This window comes from Amia ocellicauda, chromosome 6, assembly GCF_036373705.1.
Source record: "Amia ocellicauda isolate fAmiCal2 chromosome 6, fAmiCal2.hap1, whole genome shotgun sequence".
In the NCBI taxonomy this organism is placed as follows: Eukaryota; Metazoa; Chordata; class Actinopteri; order Amiiformes; family Amiidae; genus Amia; species Amia ocellicauda.
The window spans coordinates 31630113-31649441 of NC_089855.1; the positions used below are offsets into that span (position 1 = coordinate 31630113).

Genomic DNA, 19329 nt, shown 5'->3' on the forward strand with positions numbered 1-19329 from the left:
TAAAATGGTGGTCGTAGTGGTAACAACAATTCTGAAGACTTCCGAAAAGTGTTGCAGTTCTCTTTGTGAGTCTAGAAAAGGGTACGTCATGCATTTGCACTGAAGTGTGAAATATACCTGCAACTTGCCCACAAGGATGAAAAATAGGTCATGCTTTCAACATTGTAAGAAAGATGGATCCAAACAGAGAAGATCTTTTTCGTTTTTTCTTTTGAATGTACAGTGTTGACCTTGAGGCTATGATGAATGCCTGTTTGTTGAAAATAATCCATTGAGTTACTTAAAATCAGAGAGCCAATGGTGGGGCTGTCATTGCACCTATGAAGATAGCGAACCCTTGCAAGCTTGCATGTGCACGTTTCCTCTTGTTCAGTGTTTTGCCGTGTTACTAAGTTCGATCGAATCCTGACATTTGAACTGCTTGATTTTCAGCATCCATTACACATAGGTTGTTAAAAAAAAAAAAGCATGCTTAAGGAGCACAGGTGTCTGGAATGGTGCGAGTGGGCTCTGTATTAGTGGATAGTTTAATTAGACATGTTTAATAAAGGTTTTTAGTAATAGTAGAACAAAAGCTGAAAAAATACAAAAGACCAGATGGTTCGGTTTAGATTGCATTACAATAGATATTTGTTAATTTATGAATTGTCATAATTATACATGTATGTTAAAACATAGCATAAGTATTTATGGCGAGCACTTTTCATGATAAAATCTTTTTTTTACAATACATACCTTGACATTAAAATACAATCACATTCTGTGTAACACAAAGCAGCTGTACAATTACAATGGTCTCAGATAGGTTGACAGGGAAGGCATTTTAAAACCTCCTGAGCAACAGGCAACAACAATAAGGCTGGGTTGGGGGGCTGCTCAACATTTCACAGGATGTATATTGATAACACACTATACTTACATAAACACATTATAAATATGTGAGCCTTGCAAATGGGCAACTTCTAGACTAAAAAACATATATTCACAATTACAAATGTGCAATTTGCAAACTGAAATATTGTACTGTATCTACTTCATTTTGGAGTGGGGGGGATTTATCAAATAGGTCACCATCATAGACCTTAACCATGACTTCAAGTGTTACACTATGCATTCATGAATCATATGTTGACCACAGATCTGTAATACAATCAAAAGAGGTTTCCGTACAGCTCTTTCTGTTCCACCATCATTCTGTGACTTTGCCGTTTTGAACACACTGTCATCTAGAAAATCATATCCATTTGTCTGTATATAATAACTTCTACCAAAACTAACTCACAGAGCACATCTTTAACTGGAGGTCTCAAGTCTACAGCTCAATAAAATAAGTTAATAAGTCCATAACTGTATCAAAGTTGACCACATTTCTTTGTAGTTCTAAAAATAACCAGTGTATTAATCAATAGAAAAGGGCATATGAAAATGGTCACAATGGTGAAAAATTTAAACCGTGCTTTTGATCATAGCAATGGACCATTGTATGGTACTCAAAACTCAAAAATGTTGTCCAAACATCTAACGTTTTCATGTTTCTGCCAACTGAATAATGTGCTAGTATGTATTTTGTTTGGATACTATGAAAAACAGATCTGTGTGAATACTGTGTGAGTGACTATCACTGATATTTTCCAACTCCCTAGATAATCAAGAATTAAAGAGATATGACAAAAAATACAAATCTATATCTCAGGACTAGGCCCTACACTCATTACTAAACCCTGTAAAGATTAGATCCATCGTTGAAACATGATTTACAGGAAGAAACACAGCTCAGACCCATCCAATACAGTACTTAGAAAAATAAAAAAAATAAAAACGACAACAAAAAGGAGTGTGGGGTGGCATTCACAGGAAACTTGTGTGGAGTGTTAATTTTGCCATTTTTTAAGTTCCAGTTTATTATTAAATGTTACTGGAAGTGAGGGGCCTCTTGCTTTCAGGTGTGGGGTCACAAATGAAACATGACTCATTTGGTTAGAGATTCGACAAAACAATGCAAATTTTTATAAATTTTAAGACATTTCCATAATTAGGAATTTCCCTCTACTATTTGTTGTTTGCTGCTCTCGGTTGTTTCAATTATGATCATGATTTAGATCATAATAATAATATAAAATATATTTTTTTAAACTTGTAATGTTAATAAAGCAGAGCAGAGGAAATAGGATTTGGGGTTCCTACTGTTTGCCAATAAATAAATAAAAATGTAATTGTTCAAATGTTTGTTTCTTGGTTGTTTGATATAAAAACTTGAGTGTTGCAGTCTACATATATATATATATATATATATATATATATATATATATATATATACTATAACATACCATGAAACTAATCCACAATCATTATGTTTTTATTATAATGCTTGTTGCCCTGACAACAGCAATTTACCTTTCTATCTCGCTTACGATAGAACTTTTGATAAAATAGAACCTTAGCCAGGTTTAGTAGGATTATAGCAAAAGCCTGTATAACACAGGCATAAAATAAACATTCAAGCAATGTCGAAAAAACTACAACAATAATGTAAACACTCTACAAAACAGGACTGTGGACTGTTTGTTTTCAGTTGCTTAAAAAAAGGAAACATGTTCTGCCTTATTGTGAAAAGATTGTGTTGTTAATGTTAAGGTGTTATGCAAGATACTGCTTAGCAACAAACACGAATGCATCTTCTCTGGTGTCACCTCTGGTCAGTGGTTAAATTAACGGCCGACACCCTGTCTCTTTGAAGTGACTGAAATTTTATTTTGGTTCACCTCAAATGAGACAATACAACAGATGCCTTTTATTTTGTGAATATGTGTTTGCTGTAGGCCTACGGGTTCACTTTTTCTTCTACATCTGTTTATGTGAGACAAGAAAAAAAAATAACCACCTTCCTCCCTAAGCCTCCTCTTTCAAGAACAAAGTGTGCAAGGTCTGACAATGAAAATCATAGTTAACTGCATTGTTTTTTTCTTTTCTTTTGTGATATTGTTTCCTCAGACCACTGCTCAGGAACGTCTTAAGCCGCATTCCACAAAGCTTTACATTGGAAAAAAACAAATAAATAAAATAAAATTGCACTGCTGACTTTGACTTTTAAATCATAAAATAAAAGAACCTCAGTTTCTATAGAACAAGAGCCAAAAGGAAATTGTGTGTTTTTTCATAGGCCCACATTCATAGATCCCTTTCTCCTGCAGTCACAGATGTTTAAAAGTGTCAGGAGCTAAAAGAGTCACACAACACATCACCAACCTCACCTGCTCATTTCCTGCCATCTGGCTTGTAATGTGCAATTCTAAGAAAGCAAAATATACTTATTAGTTAGTACTGACAGGTTTATCAGGTTTCTAAGCAGTAACAAGTTTATAAACAATGACGCCTGACCAGGACCATTTAAATTCAAGAGACTACAGTAATAAAAATAACAGTTTTCATTATATAAAAATGTGACATGATTGTAAAGGCACTAACTGGAGACATCATTTGGGACAGTGTGTTTCTTTTGTCCTGTGTTGTGCTCTTCCTTGATTAAGGCTTTATGCACATGCTTTCCATACCCATTTCTGATCATTAGTTCTGCTGTATTCTGAGGCTTTCTGATGGACATATCTCCAATGGCCAACTGCCCTACAGGTGGCCATATCTAACCAATACAGGTCGAAGCAGAATCAATGTAACCCAGCAACAATTCTCCATAGGCCATGTCAACTGTTTGTCTCTACTAACAAGCTTTTAAGTCTTGCTTTCTGCAACTTATGAGGAACAAATGCTGAATCCTAGAAGTGTCTCAGCCCATTCACAACTCAAGAAACAAGTAATAAATGGGCCACAAAAATAGCAGAGGTTATTTGCAATGGCCCAGCACGAAGTGTCTTGCAGTCAGCACCATTGATGCGTACAATAGTGGGAAAGCGTACAAAATGGTGCCTTCATGAGAACAGCTAGCAGTAGATCTGTGACTCCAGTTCTTCTTCATTTTGCACCTTGGAAATGGTATGATGTCTCAGCTCTGGACAAGAGGACGCCTCACGGACAGACGCGTATGGCAGCATACTCTGTGTAGTCATCCATGGGGGCCGAAGTCCGCACTGGGCAGTCCTCGCTGTTGTGGTTCAAGGCGGCGTACACGAGGGTGAAAGAATCCCCCTCCGTCTCCTGCTCCACGTTGTCGTAGATATCAGAGGTCTGTATCACAATGGACACCTGGTTGGGCTCATTCCGGCCAGCTTTTGGAGCCCCATTGGAAGCAGTCTGTTTCCTCCGGGATTTCCTTCGGAGGTTGTCGTTGTCGTACACTGTGCTAGGCTCGCTGTGACGGCCTGCTGGTTGAGATCGAATGCTTCTTGTCCGCTCAGGGACACTCGGTGGCCTTGTGCTGATGCAAGGCGATTTTGGTGCTGCACACTGTGGGTATATAGAATCAGAATGAGGTACAGATAAAGCAAAGTAGCTAAACAACACCATCATTTTTACTTCACGCTGATGTTGAATACTAGTTCAGTTGCTTGGTTTGTGATACATTATCATGAAAACCAAAATCATGATGACATTATTTAAAAATATATATCCTTTTCAAATATCATGTTTTGATTAAATACTGAAAAATACTGCATTTTTGGCTACTTGCTACATTCCTTCAGCATACCATTGAGAGGCCTCCAGGAGCAGTGCTGGACACTGTTGTCCTTAGCTGCTTCTTTTGTTGAACTGCATCCTTCTGCCCTGGGGATGCTGGAAAACAAATGAGAAGAAAAACATAAGATGATCATCCATGACATCAGAGAAGATCGTAATCGGAAAACCATGTGTTTTCTTTGTTTTGATTCTGTTCTATATTTTCTTTGAAAGTAATCTTAACCCTTTGCAGCCGAAGCTTTCTAAAATAATTAAAAATGTGCTGGTTCAATGGGGAATCTAATTCATACATTTCCCTTTTCCAATGTCTATCTTCGGTTCTGCAAGTGTAAAAGTGCTGGTATACAATTCCCCGAAAGCGAAGCACCTTCATTAGCACATCTGCATTAAATCACAGTAAATCGTGTGCATTAGTGTGCAGTCGTGTGCGCGGAAAGCGGCCTCTGTGACGCGTCTGTCGTTTTATATCCTCAGACAGCAGCGCTGCGCTCCTGCGGTTTCTGTTTTACCTTCATCTTCATCTTCATCCACATTGCAAACCGCGCTTTCATTTCTGCATCGGCCCAGTTTTACCTCTAACGCCGGCATTTGTGATTGTACTGCTCAGCTCAATATAACTGCATTTCGGATTGGATAGTAAACAGCTGGTCTCGTTTTAAAATGTATTGATTTGAATGGAAACCTGCTTCGGTTAAATTTATATCGTTTAAATGCAAAATCCGGATAATTAATGAAGTTATGGTCCCGTTCACAATTTCACAATGCAATTTCCACGTGTAAAATGCATGCTGTTAAATGTCAGACTTCAATCACACTTAGTACAAAAACAAACAATAGCTAGTTTACCAGCTACACACTTTTATTTTAATCGACCGAGTAGTTTGAACTGTTTACATTAGAACTCATTACTTAGCCTAGACTTTTTAAATATATATAAAGATGTGAACTAGCGAAATGTGTCACTACATTTCAGGCTATAGATCGATATGACATTCAGACAATACAGAGACAATACTGTGTCCTGCAGCGCTGTAGCTGTGTCGGTGCCCGTGTTTACTGTGTTTACTGTGTTTACTCTGTTTACTCTGTTTATTCCGCGTCTCTCAGACACGCAGTCTCTGGGGGCGGGGCTTGAGTTGCGTCACACGCTGACGCTTTCCACCCGGCCCAGGGCCGGCGCGTCACAGTCACAGTTAGGCCGCATTAGGCCGGGTCTAAAGATTTAGGCCGGTTGAAAAAGCGGGACTAGTTTTGACACGGACCATGGCCGGCCTAAATCTATTACCCTGTTCAGGCCCGGCCTAAATCTCAAGTGTCAACGCGGTCTTGGTTAGCATTGTTTAGGACCTGGACATATATCTGAGCATCCTTTTCTGACTGGCATGGTTAAGAGCAGCATTACTGTCACATAAATATCTCACAAGCCTTATCTTGCACATCAACCCAATTTTCATTTTGGACAGGAAGGCAGCATTTAAAAGATGAGATAAATTAACATTAATATCTTCAATTACTGATTATTTTAAAATAATTTATACCACATCACATAGCCCACAAATACTGCTGTTTAACACCATTAGACTACGCTTTTTCAACTCATGTACAATTCCTGCAGATTATAAGACCCCCCCCCCATCCCCCAAACCAACCAAAGATACTCTATTGCAGGGGTCTCCAGCACTGGTCCATGTCAGCCAAATCACCAATGCCTCAAGTACAGGTCAGTTATTGACTAAGCTAGCTAGTTCCTCCTACAGTTTAGCCAAACCTAGTCTTTGAGGGCTGAAAGCATTTGCCAAAACGGCCAAGGACATAAATCGATTTATTTACTTGCCACTTACCTTTGTTTGCATGCAAGCAGTAAAATGATATGATCACCACAATTACGATGAAAGTCACGACTGCAGCACATATGTAAAAATAGATTATCCATTGTATTTCAACTTTGTCATTTAAAGAAACACCTGAAAAAAATAACAAGGTCTCAGGTCATCGAAATAATGTATTACATGTTATATAGTCTACATATTTAAGACATTTTACTAATATACAGAGCACTGTTGTGCTATTTGAGTCAAACATCCATTGCACAATACATGAAAGCAAGAATTGTGTTCTTATTCTTCTAAGTCTTACCTGTGGTAGTGCTTTTATTGCTGGGGCTCTCATTGCTTCTGTTTGATTCTGAAAAAGACGATTTTATGTAAGTCACAATCTAATATAATAATATGCAATCTTATATACAGATATGCAATACAGGATCAAAGCATTATACCTCTAAGAAAAAAATGATTCTGTCGTATTTAACCCATTCTATTAAACAAAACAAAATACAACTGTGATTTATATAGTTCCATAAATATTGTTAATTAAACTATACTTATTTGATTCAGCTAAGAGGATTAAACTATAAACATTGCAGCTTATTGAGCTCAGTTAAGACAGGGTTGTGTTATCCTTATACTGCTGCTTCACTGATTAACATTGATTGTGCCTGATTGTTTATCTCTGCCTGTACCTACAGTATAAGGACATTTCAACAAGATAGCATAAAGTTATACAGCTAATCCTTGTGATAAGTTTGAAAATGACAGTATATATACGTATATATTATTCACGTAACAAGACAGTGTTCTGAATACTCACCTGAGACAGAGACATTTATAGTGTGGCTCACAGAAGATGTATTTGCTGCAGCTTCACATCGATACAGACCACTGTCATCCAAGGATATATTTAAGAAAGTTAGTGAATAATTGCCTGACTTGTTATCAAGATGTTTCCACTCAATTTTAATGGTGTTTGATTCATTCATAAGGATGCAGTAAGTTCCATGAAGTTGACACCATTTCACTGGAGGTGGTTTATCACAGTAGTGGACTGGACACTCTAGAGTCAGCACGTCTGTAACTGAAACATTCCATGACAGATTGCGTCTCACACGAACAGATAACTCGCATTCATCTGGTTCTCCTGAAAAAAGGACATAAAAAGAACTAGAATTATAAACTTAATAATCTGCCTGTAAAAATAGACAATATAATGATGACAAGAATGAGGATTATGATAATTATGTTAATTACACATTAATAGTAGTTCTAAGATTGTATTGTTTAGGTATGCATTTGCAAAGTTCTAAATGATTACACAAAAGGCATTCAGATAATTGTACATTTTCACTCCAGTGTGTGTATCTGTATCGGAAAATCCCATTAATTTCTTGGTCACTCTTATTAATCACAATGGCATGGAGACAAAATAAGAAAGTATGAGCTCTGTGGTCAAGACCCTCTCAGGGGTGCACCCCTCTAATCCCCTCTAATCCTGGTTTATAGATCTCTTCACTTCACCACATGCATCAGCAATAGAGTCAATAGTTACTTCAATTATGAGCTACGGTGGCATGAAAATCCAGAAATGGTTCACCGCCACAGGACTGTATTTTAAAAACATGTTTAAGGGCAAAATGTTGTCAGACTGTAAATAATGAGGGATAATCACATGCAATGGTGATAGTAACAGGTGGCACTTTTCCACACAGAACTATATAGTACTATTCAAGCAAGCACTGCATTATAAAATCAAGACAAGCTGTCAATATGAACTGACCGACTGTTCCAGCAACATTAAAATTAGGTCTATTTTACACTGCACCACTCGGGTGTCAGGATCCATTTGTTCAAGGAAATGTATCAATAACATCACATTTGTAACATGACATTTTAATTTTTCCACCTATGATGCAAGAGACCCCCACCTCCACCCCTGGTAAAAAGTGTAAAGTGTTTATTCGCATCGTTCTCACTTACATTCACAGGTATTAGGTTGTAGTGTTGATTTACCAACAGGAAACTGTGGGTGGAGGATGTCAACAGACATCCATCGCCTATCAGTGATAAAAAAGCCATGCAGTTCTTCCACAGATGGCATATTTAAATCAACAGTTTCCACTACTGCTTAACAGCTGTATTTCACAATCCTGGCCCAGGTGATATGTAGATACACTGAAACCTCTAACCTTAATGAACTTTGGGAAACTGGCATAAACATTCAAGGTTACATCCCCCCACCACCAAGTATAGTAATATCAATTTATATAAACATGTATACCTGTCAATTAAAGCGCGTAAATCGTGTAGCTTCTTTCTATGACACTTTGAATATGATTAGATAGATTTGCGAACACTGCAGCCTATAAGCAACTTTCTGTACCAAGTCACGGACCTTCAGCAATGATTGTGCACTCTTTTGGAAATACATTATCAGCTCTTGTACCATATGAACTTATGTTATCAATATATACATCATCTGGTGTGTTATCTCCCCAATGGATCTTCCACCCAAACTATTAATTAGATGTAAACCTCAGCTACTTAGTTGCTTAATTAGTTAATTATTTGCAGCAATCTAAGTTAAGCCAAGCCTAATTTTTACTGTTAATTTTCTTACTTGGCTGAGGTTTTTATTCAAATTTACACACGTATTCAGCTGGGTTTTCACTGGATCAATCTGGTTAAAGTAATATACAGAGGGGAAAACCACTAGAGCCCCACATGGGATTTACCCCTGCAGCCCTCTGCTCACATGTCCACTCTGCTAACCACTACTGTTGATTTGGGGACGGTTGACCTGAAGATACCTTGAAGAACCTGCTGTACTGAGGTCCCTGAGGACACCAACACAAGCAGCAAGTCATCTTGTTTTTGTTCATTTTTGTTGTTTGTTTTACCCCAGGTTGACAAGCTAAACAGAGCAGGGGGAATGCAAGGATAGGTGAGGAAGTGATTTACTTAGCACTTAGCTTTCAGGCTGAAGTGGCAGACACCTAAAGTTTCCCTTGCAAAACATATGCTCAGTGCTAGCTTACATGTGGTCTCAAAGAAGAAAAAGAAAAATGAAAACATTACATATATCCTACGCATTGCTATGAGATAAGTTTACTGTAAATACACTGATTGCCTTCCAGAGTCAATTACACTTAAGTGATTTGCATGAAAAGGAGTCAGTAGTAGCAAAACAGTCCCTTTCCCTGCTGATGACAAATTTAAAGAGAAGTAAAAAAACTACCTTGCTTTCGTATTGTCTTAAATTTTGGGACCGCCTCGTCTGAAAGTTGTAGTTTTTTTTTTGGAAAGTATAGTTTTTATCATGATGGGGAATTTCTGCCTTTTAGAGCAGTGACTAATACATAAACTGAAATAAGCAAAATAGTAGAAATGAAAGATCAAATATCTTAATATGCCCCCAACCACATACATTTAACTGATTTTATCAGTTTTTATCATCTTGTATATTCTGGTACAAAATACCAGTGGAAATATATGAACTCACTATTTCAGTCATACAAAAACAGACATTACACACACACAAATAATACTACAAGGTTAGGTGATGTGAAATGTATATTTTTTAACATAATTTTAGAATACACAGAAATTAATTAAGTTAATGTTGAATATTGTTGTAAATATTGTAGTGTGTTGATTATATTGTATTTTTGTAGGTAAGTCTTGTAAATCACATTGAATTCAAATGTCTGCCAGCTAAATATAGAACATACCAGAGTTACCTATACAACAGTGCTGTCGCCTACTTTCGTTGGCTGCTTTCCATAAATATTGAAGTCCTCGAGTCAATGCAGTGAATGGGTCAAGTGCATAGCCATAGCTTCACACTCTGTAACACTTCACCCAAAATACTCCTATGGTTGGTAGCTTACATAGTAACATGTCCATAACCTTTGACACCAAAGTATATACTACAATAACACAAACAAACATGGTAACACCATGAGCATAATCCATGTGGCTGACTTTAAAGAAGAGAAAGCTACACAGAATGGAAAAAATAAATAATTATGAAAATATCCCGTGATTTCATGAATAACAACACTTATGTCAGAGACCGAAATCACTGAAAAATAAAATGATGCCTTCCCTAAATATGGAAAATGACTAAATATCTTTAAATGTTTACAAACCAAATGAAACACCCCCATAGCCAAAAGGGTACATATTCCACTCATTGTTTTTCCTCCCAGGTTTTTCTTTGGTGTTTCCGTTAACAAATATTTGCTCGAGAATATTTTCTGCCGATCAGATAATCTAGCTTTGTCTGCCCCCACTTCGAAACAGTAATAATAAAAACAGGATTTCACATTTAGGAGATGAATATCATTGACATACTTATTTCTGAAAATTATACAACAGAAAGACCCACAATAATCATATCACAAAAATGGAATTCAACTGCTCTCCAAACAACCCAGAAAATATTAAATAATATTAACAGCTGTAGATGGACAAGACAGAGGGGCTTTATAATAATAATAATAATAATAATAATAATAATAATAATAATAATAATAATAATAATAATCATAATCATAATCATAATCATAATCATAATAATAGTAAAAATAATGAAACAGGATTATTAACAATGTATTTAAAAATAAAAAAGAAGCTTTACTGAGGAGGCAGAAAACCAATATATAATTCAACACTTTTTATAATATGTGATATGATTCCAGCTTTATACATCTGTCTATGTATTGGCCTCCTGTTTCACCTATTACCTGTGTACTGCACATTTGCAAACATTCTCAAAAATGTTCCCAAAATGTATTGCCGGGAATTGAACTACAGGGAAGAATGTCCTTCTGACCAGGGCTGTATCTCAAATCAGTCCCTATCCTTCAAGCCCTGATTCTCATGTACTGTAGCTATTGCCTGTAATGATTCATTTTGAGGTCAAAGTCACCATAAGATGTTTTGCCAGCACTAATGCAATATAATGATGACATCACCTCACACTCTACATTTATAGCCACCTTGACTAAGAAAACATCATATATAAAAATAGCCCTGAAGTCCCATGAAACTATGAACACTGGTACAGTGAGAACACTAGACACTGACACGCACCCTTTGTGAAGTTGTGGGTTGGTCAGTGACAAAGACATACTGATACAATCGTAAGCATTTAGTTTCAATACCCCTGATCTATTAAAGGAGTTCTGGTATCTAAAAATAATAATTCCAAGCTCGTATTAAAGTCACAATTGCTTTGAATATCTGTGTTCATTGATATACAATAAGAGAGTAGATTGTCAAGCAGAATTAGGGTTGTTTACTCTCGATATTCAATTAAATTCCACATGGTAGAAGGCGTGAATATCCCTCTATCCTTCACGTAGGCTTTTGAATAGTGCCCAGACAGCGACACTAAAACACATCCTCATTGCATTTCCTCTCACTCAGCTGGAAGAACCTCTAACCAATTGCAGACAAAGCAGTAAGCACCAGTCAGCCCAATGAATACTAATATTATGCTACTATGATTTGAATTATTTTATTCTCCCACTTAAACCAGATTGCTATCACTTTATAATTATAATAAGTCCAGTTATAAGCAGTTTATAGATGAGAAATACAGTAAATGAATTGTAAATAAATTATGAAAGAAATAGGTTATCAACATTGATGGTATTATTCCTGCTTTATACAGGCACTCACATACCCTTTATTAGCCATTCTGAATGGCTAATAGATCAAGTTATATATAAATATAATACGTCAACACTAAAGGTCAACCCCACCTGGTCGACAATGCGATTACCCTTTTGAGCCACTGCTCCCCACAGTATCTATGCACATCTGATGTAAGTGCACAGCATGCATCAGTTTTCAATGCCTTTATATATACCATAAGATATGATTCATAAGATACAAAAAGTATGTGGTCAGGCTTCAGGCTTAAATTGATATATTTACGCCTTGCATCCTCTGTTTCCTGGCTGAAATTAATCGTTGCCCAGTAACCAGCAAAATAGCATGTAATAATATATATGTATATATTAAAATAAATGAATAAACATTAATAATAGTTTGGGGCTGTTAGTTAAGAAAAGCAAACCTGCACTTGTATCTTTATCGGTTGTTCTTCCGACATCTCAGAACAAGACAACAGAAATATCACATCCCCCTTTTGCGGCAATTGATAAAGAATGATCTTGTATTAGCAGATCAAGCTTTTAAACTGAATTTTTCCATTACATCAGATAACAGTATCTGAAAACAGTCTCTTCATTTAAAATTGAATCTTAATGAGGCCTAGGATTGAAATACCCACAAACAGGATGCCATGCACAAATACAAGCAGTCTGATAGTAAGCATTCATTATTATTGCACTTTGTGTTGCTCTTATATTTTGTAAGTCGCCCTGGACAAGGGCATCTGCTAATAAATAAATAATAATAAAATAGTAATAATAATAAGCAGGCTGATGTGCTGCTGTAGTGTTAGTTATAACTTCTCTGTTAGATCAAATTTCTTGTGTTTTAGGGGTTGTTTTTTAAAGTGGAATGAAGAAATTAAACTCATTTTGGGAAACGTATGTTTTATGGTCAATGGCAACCTGGGATGAATCTGTGCAGCAAATAAATTAGCATAAATGTGTGCTCTCTGAACGTTTAGGTTATAATTCCTTTATAAACATGGCCAGCTTAAGTGTATCAATCATAACAGTTTAAAAAAATAATAATCTTAAATGCGGTTTATCCATTAAAAACAATATCTAAATTTTCACATTTGATATACTGAGCCATGGGGTTATGTGCTATTGTACATACTCTAAATGAATAAAACTCCCTGTGCAAGCAAAAGATTCTACCTGAGGTCATGTATGCCGAGGTTTGCTTTAAAAACACAAAATACTGTTGTTTTTTATTTACTTAATGAGAAAAGAAGACTTGCTTCCAGAAACATAACCAGAATACATATAAACATATAATTCATACAACATTATTTAACTGGACCACATTAACCACTCACTCCCTACAACCTAGCAGTCACTGTGCTAGTTCTGTGCTAGTACAATTACTCATTCTGCCATTTCTAAGAGTGTCAGACAGATATTGGCCACAACAAGCAGCCAACAATTAATACTAATTTGCCTGACAAATAGCAACCAAAGCCCACCTAAGGAAAAGTAACAGACAGATTGACATTGTTTAATGAGTATTACACCACATACTAACCCTCTTGTCAAAGCCCTGCCAGTGCGAAACATACTGTACTGCCCACTCCTTTTGAATGTTACAGGATACGTCTGTGTTTATTAATCAGAATTAAAAAAAATAAAGCGTTTAAGACACCAATTTTAATTATCTATGTCTGTGTATCTTTCTTTCTCTCTCTCTATCTCTCTCTCTCTCTCTCTCTCTCTCTCTCTGTATATGTGTGTGCATATGTGTGCGTGTGTGCATTTGAACCTCTGTCATTCACCAAGCTATTTAATTAAATAAATATGCAATTGTTAAATTATACTTATGATACTTTTTCTACGTTTGCCAAATGCTCAATCATCTCAACGAGACTGAGAAAAGATTACAGCTGACTGAACTGAGGTAGGACCAGGGAATGCCACTAGATTTGTCTGCAAAGCCTTCAATTTGTTATTCATTCAACAGAGCCAAACCCGCCCCTCACTCTCTGAAGTCCATTCTCCCTAGACATGGAAAGCTGTAAATCTAGTTGCAATATGTTCATATTTTTGATTATTATCTTTCTTTCGTTTTATTTTTTCAATTATGTACAAAGAAAAAATATGTATTTCTTTGCAGACAACCTTATCCAGAGCAACTTGCAACAGATCATATTATTTTTAACATACAAGTACTCAGCTGGGTATTTCACTAGGTAAAGTACCTTGCTCAAGGGTACAGAAGCAGTGTCCCCCACCTGGGACTGAACCCAGGACCTTCTGCTCAGGCATGCAGAAACTTAACTGCTACTTCAAACTACACCACTTTGTTTATTTTCTCAAAGTGTCTCACATTTGTCATGTTTCCCAGAAGTTTAATTCCATAGAGGTAACGTATCCTGTTTATGAGGTATTTTTAGCACAATCAATGAAATTCAACTCCTGTTTGCTACTATGTCATTACCTATGTCTCGCTCCAACCAGGATCATTTTAATGTACTGTTATACACAAGGATGGTGACTGTTTTTATATTATAATATATCAATATATCCCTGCTGACACTATAGACAATATATAGACTGACACTATAGCTCCAAAGAGCAATCTCTCTGTCTTGCAGCCTCTAAACACACTGCTTACTGTGAAAGGCCAGGTCATGAGAGTATTTTGTTTCATACTAGTACCTGCTAATATTATGATGTAATATTTCAGCTAATCCTCTGCTGCTGATATATCTTCTCCTGCATATTTTTTATTTATTGGCATATCATAGTTCTATATTTGTTGTGAATGCAGCTCACAAAATAACATTGTGGAAACAGTGCGACAGTGAACAGAACAATTAAACGTAGAAACATGAATTTGTATGCTCCATTTAAAAATCACAGCATTAGATTGCATTTATTTAACTTATTCCACAGCAAAATGTTGACAAATAACAGAATACAGAGAATGAATTGTTTATCTGCGTGTAAGTGAAAAGCACTGAACAAAGCATGCTGTATTTATGTATTCAAAATCATAGAATAGAATTTGTGAGCTATATGTATTGAAATACCAGAAAATATATGTGAGATATATGTATTGTGCACAGAAATCAGAGAACATTCACGACATTCATTATGTGTAGCATAATATAGTTCTAAAGCATAATACGTCATATTTGTGAAAGCACGAGCAAGTCGAACCTCACACAACGTTTCCTGAATGTCTTAGCTGGGAAAGCACTTCCAAATTATCCTTTTTGGATAAGCGGATAGCCTATAACAAATACATCTGTCAGATAAAATTTTATCTGAATATGAATATAAACCATATGGCAGTCTGGGAAACAATGTAGAACCAACAAAATGAACAAGTTTACCTATGATTAAAAAAGAAAGAAAGAAAAACTCTCTGGTTTCAAGAATAAGGTACCATAATTTTGCATAGAGTGGCATGAATCTACTACTTAAGCAATTAAAAAATGCTATTGTACAGCTACATGTTTAAATGTTAGTTTTTTTCATGCTGTAGACCCTGTTAGTTCCTGTGAAAGGAAGGAGAAAATCTCTGGATTTATCCATTTTAAATGTAACACACTGTAAAAACATTTTGACCCAGTGTGAACCTGAACTGTGACCTGTCTTTACATTTGGAGATGTAGAGTTGGATCCAAATTTTACATTATTTATGAATCTCTTGCGTTATAAATATTTATTCTTCTGATGCCTATATCATTTTTGAAATGTTAGAAACAATACAAAATAAATTCATGAATGAATCAAAAATACAGAAAGTCAAATTTTAATATGAAAAAAGAAATACATAACTAACGGATACATTCTTTGATTTGTACATGTTCTCTCTAGCCTTACTAACTGCACAGGTTGTCGTTTCATGGCTTGTTACCAGAAACCATAATTGGTTTTAATTACACTTGTATGACACTCTCAATCCATCTGGTAGCACCTTAGTGATAATATTGATTTTAAAAATCATAATAACAACGCTTAACAAAGCTCAAATGGTTAAAAAGCTTTGCCGCACATACTGTTAAATCCCAGAAGCAATGTAGCATTACAGTATTACTCTCTTATAATACAGCCTATACGAATGTGTAATAGTGTGCCAACTCTTTGTTTGACTTACCCACAATCAGCCGTATTAAATTGACTAGCAGTAGTAGTAGTAGCAGGTGGCAAGGCAGTTTTTTCCTTCGATCTTGAGGCCACATTGTGAGTTCTTATGTGGAGGTTCCTCCATGAACAGCATACACCAGTCTGATGGGAAAGTCACGGACTTCACTTACTCTGAATCATACATTTGTATCTGTACTTTTTCTCTCTGCCGTTGAGGAAATGCCCCAACATATGTTTGCACACTAGAAAAAAGTGGCTTGCCTGCACATGTGTGCATCAGTTCACTTCTCTGTCTGAAACTGCGACGCTTGTGGTTTTACATCCTTTACACAAACCCCTCCTATGCAAAGATTGCAACCTACCTGTAAATAAAACTTTTCTCTGTTTTTGAGAGGGGGAGGGAGTGGGGTGAATTATAATCCCATCCAGGAAACACTGTACAGATTCTACATCTTGATCTAAATCTTATTTTTTACCATCATGCTTCCTTTTTGTCTCTGCGCTATATCCCTTCAACCCGCAGTCAGACATTCTGCGCTGAAGCGGGTATTTCGGACTTCGTCAGCATTCTTGGTTCCCCGTCACCCTGAGTTCTTACCGTTTGAATTATGTTGAGTTGACGGTACTCGCTGCGGTATTTCTTGTTTTCTCCCGTGTTGGTTTTGAAGTTCGCGCTCACAGACAAATACAGAAAGTCGGATGATCATAATGAACTTAACTTGATATAGGCCCATTCCTTGGCCTGCAAACCTTTTGACAGATATATTCAGAGGAACAGTAGGCCTATGTCATTCCTCTAGTACAAGTTAGCATCTTCCATTTCTTCCAATGTTGCCAGTCTACTGCCTCCCAAAGGTGTTTTTGGAATTAGTGTCAAAACTATGAATAGGCCCTCTCTGAAGCACTAGGTGCCATTTCTTATGCGGATTAAATGTTTCAGTAGCATTTGATCCTGCTCAGAAATGGCAGTGTAAAAGGTTGGCGATTGGATCAAATGCATCTCTCAGGGAGATGGTACAGATCTGGATCAAATGCATTGGTAGCATTTGATCCTGGCAGTGTAAACGCTCGACCAGCTCAAGTTCCAGCGTGCACTGCGGCGTCGTGTGTTTTAGACACAGGCGGCAGACAAACACCTTCACATCAGTGCAGCAGATAGGAGAACACTTCCCTACTTCCCTCATTATAAAATAAAATATTGTTAATATTGTAATGTTGTTTTATGTTATCAAAAAATATTTGTATTAATATTTAAAATGCTTTGGTTCTGAAAATTATGCAAGTGTATTGGTTTTACTTGGTTTTAATTCTTAATTAGATAAAACGACTGCATTTGATCCGGATCAAAAATGGCAGTGCAAATGCACCTACTGTGTTACACCCACGGTTTTGTGAAAGGGTTAGATGTATGAGCCCCCACTGTAAAAGTCCACTCATTGTGGCAGGACACTGTTGCAACCTCTTTCTTGACACATGACCTGTTGCTTCATCCATTACGGATGCGGGGTGGCTTGTCCCACTGCTATGGAGATATGCTGTAAGTAGAATGATGGTGGATGTAAAGGAAAATAAAAATGTTAACATAAAATGTGTCATGATCATGGCTTTTTTCACATGATGTTTCCCAGACAATACATTGGATTGCATAAAACTGGCTGTGCTATTGTACAATCACCTACCCATGATCAAAGCTTACAAATGCAAGTTCAATTACATAGAGTTGTAAGCTTTGATCTTTAAACAACAGCACTGTAATTATTAGGGCCCTGTATGTGACCATTAAGAGAGGGTTGTTATATCAATATTAATACTTACATGGTTATTCTCTCAGCAGCAAGCAGCTAAAGGCAAAATTCAATATATTTTAAAAATGTATGAACAAGAAAACACATTTTTTCAGGACAAAGACATATGAACATAATTCAGTTTATAATGTTATCCCTTAATTATAATTACACTACAGGGGTGAGGTAAATTTAACCCAAATCTTTGTTTAATTTGTTTCATTATTTGCCTGACCTCAATAAATTGTCCCTCCCATTTTTTTTTAAGATTACCACAATTTACGTATTTAAAACATAATGGTATTTTAACTTATTTAAAGATAGCTTATCTTCTCATTTATGTGTCGTTTTCCTGAATTCAAAGTCCTGGCTGAATAAATGATCATTGTCATTTCCTGTCCTGTTGATGTCAGCGATTTGGATGATAACATGCGAATACTTTGCTTCTCTGGTAATGTTTGTCCAGATGACATCGCTCTCAAACTTGTAATCTACTGGAGGTGCTGTGCTAACCACATATGGGCAAGGACAAGGTGACATTTCAAAATCACCAACAAAGTAAACAGAAATGTAGCCCAGACCTCTGCTATATGAAACATGAGATACAAAGTGTGTTTTTACAAGAATAAGCTTTCTCAAGAGAGTTCAAGAGCAGGTATTTCACTTCTCCTTTTCTGCCTATTTTTAGATTTAGTTTTTGACATTTTTCTTTTTTTAAAACAATGATTTTTCAATGAAATAATGAAACTGTAAAGCCCAGCCTGTCTTTAACATGGCAGCCACTGTACACATGGACATATGGGATGAATTTTAAATATATTTTAGTCTGTTATATTTATTTTTGGGTTGGAAATATATGGTGAGATTATTTTCTACAATATAATTCCAGTTTATAAAATAAATATATGGATAATAGATTTACATATAAATATATTGAATATATTTTAAATATACAAAAAGATCACACATTTCTATCATTTATTAACAATATAAATGTTGTCCCATGCGGGTAGCAATACAAAGTAGCTAGAGTAAATTATTTCAACATATCTTTTTATCAGAACTTTCCATGTGTAATAGCAGTCAGATAAAATGACCCTTCTGCTCTAGTGTCAGAAAGTTACTTCCGTGCAATCCCTATCACAGCAAATTAATTGCTGAGGTTATCAGACGCATAGTTATAGCTGTTGTGTGCTCTTTCATATGTGAGGTTATTATTATTATTTATAATTATTTATTTCTTAGCAGAAGCCCTTGTCCAGGGCAACTTACAAAATATAAGAGCAATACAAAGTAGAATTTACACAA

At 36.2% G+C, this 19329-nt stretch overlaps 1 protein-coding gene across 1 annotated transcript; it reads right to left on the reverse strand.

The window, feature by feature from the left end:
* Window positions 1-607: 607 nt before the first annotated feature.
* Window positions 608-16511, reverse strand: btla (B and T lymphocyte associated). Its single transcript, XM_066706911.1, has 6 exons — window positions 16248-16511; window positions 7276-7602; window positions 6766-6813; window positions 6471-6593; window positions 4640-4725; window positions 608-4398 (listed from the first exon to the last, which is right to left on the reverse strand). The coding sequence occupies exons 1-6, from the start codon at window positions 16330-16332 to the stop codon at window positions 4021-4023; spliced, it is 1047 nt and encodes a 348-aa protein (XP_066563008.1). The 5' UTR covers window positions 16333-16511; the 3' UTR covers window positions 608-4020.
* Between the last annotated feature and the right edge of the window lie 2818 nt (window positions 16512-19329).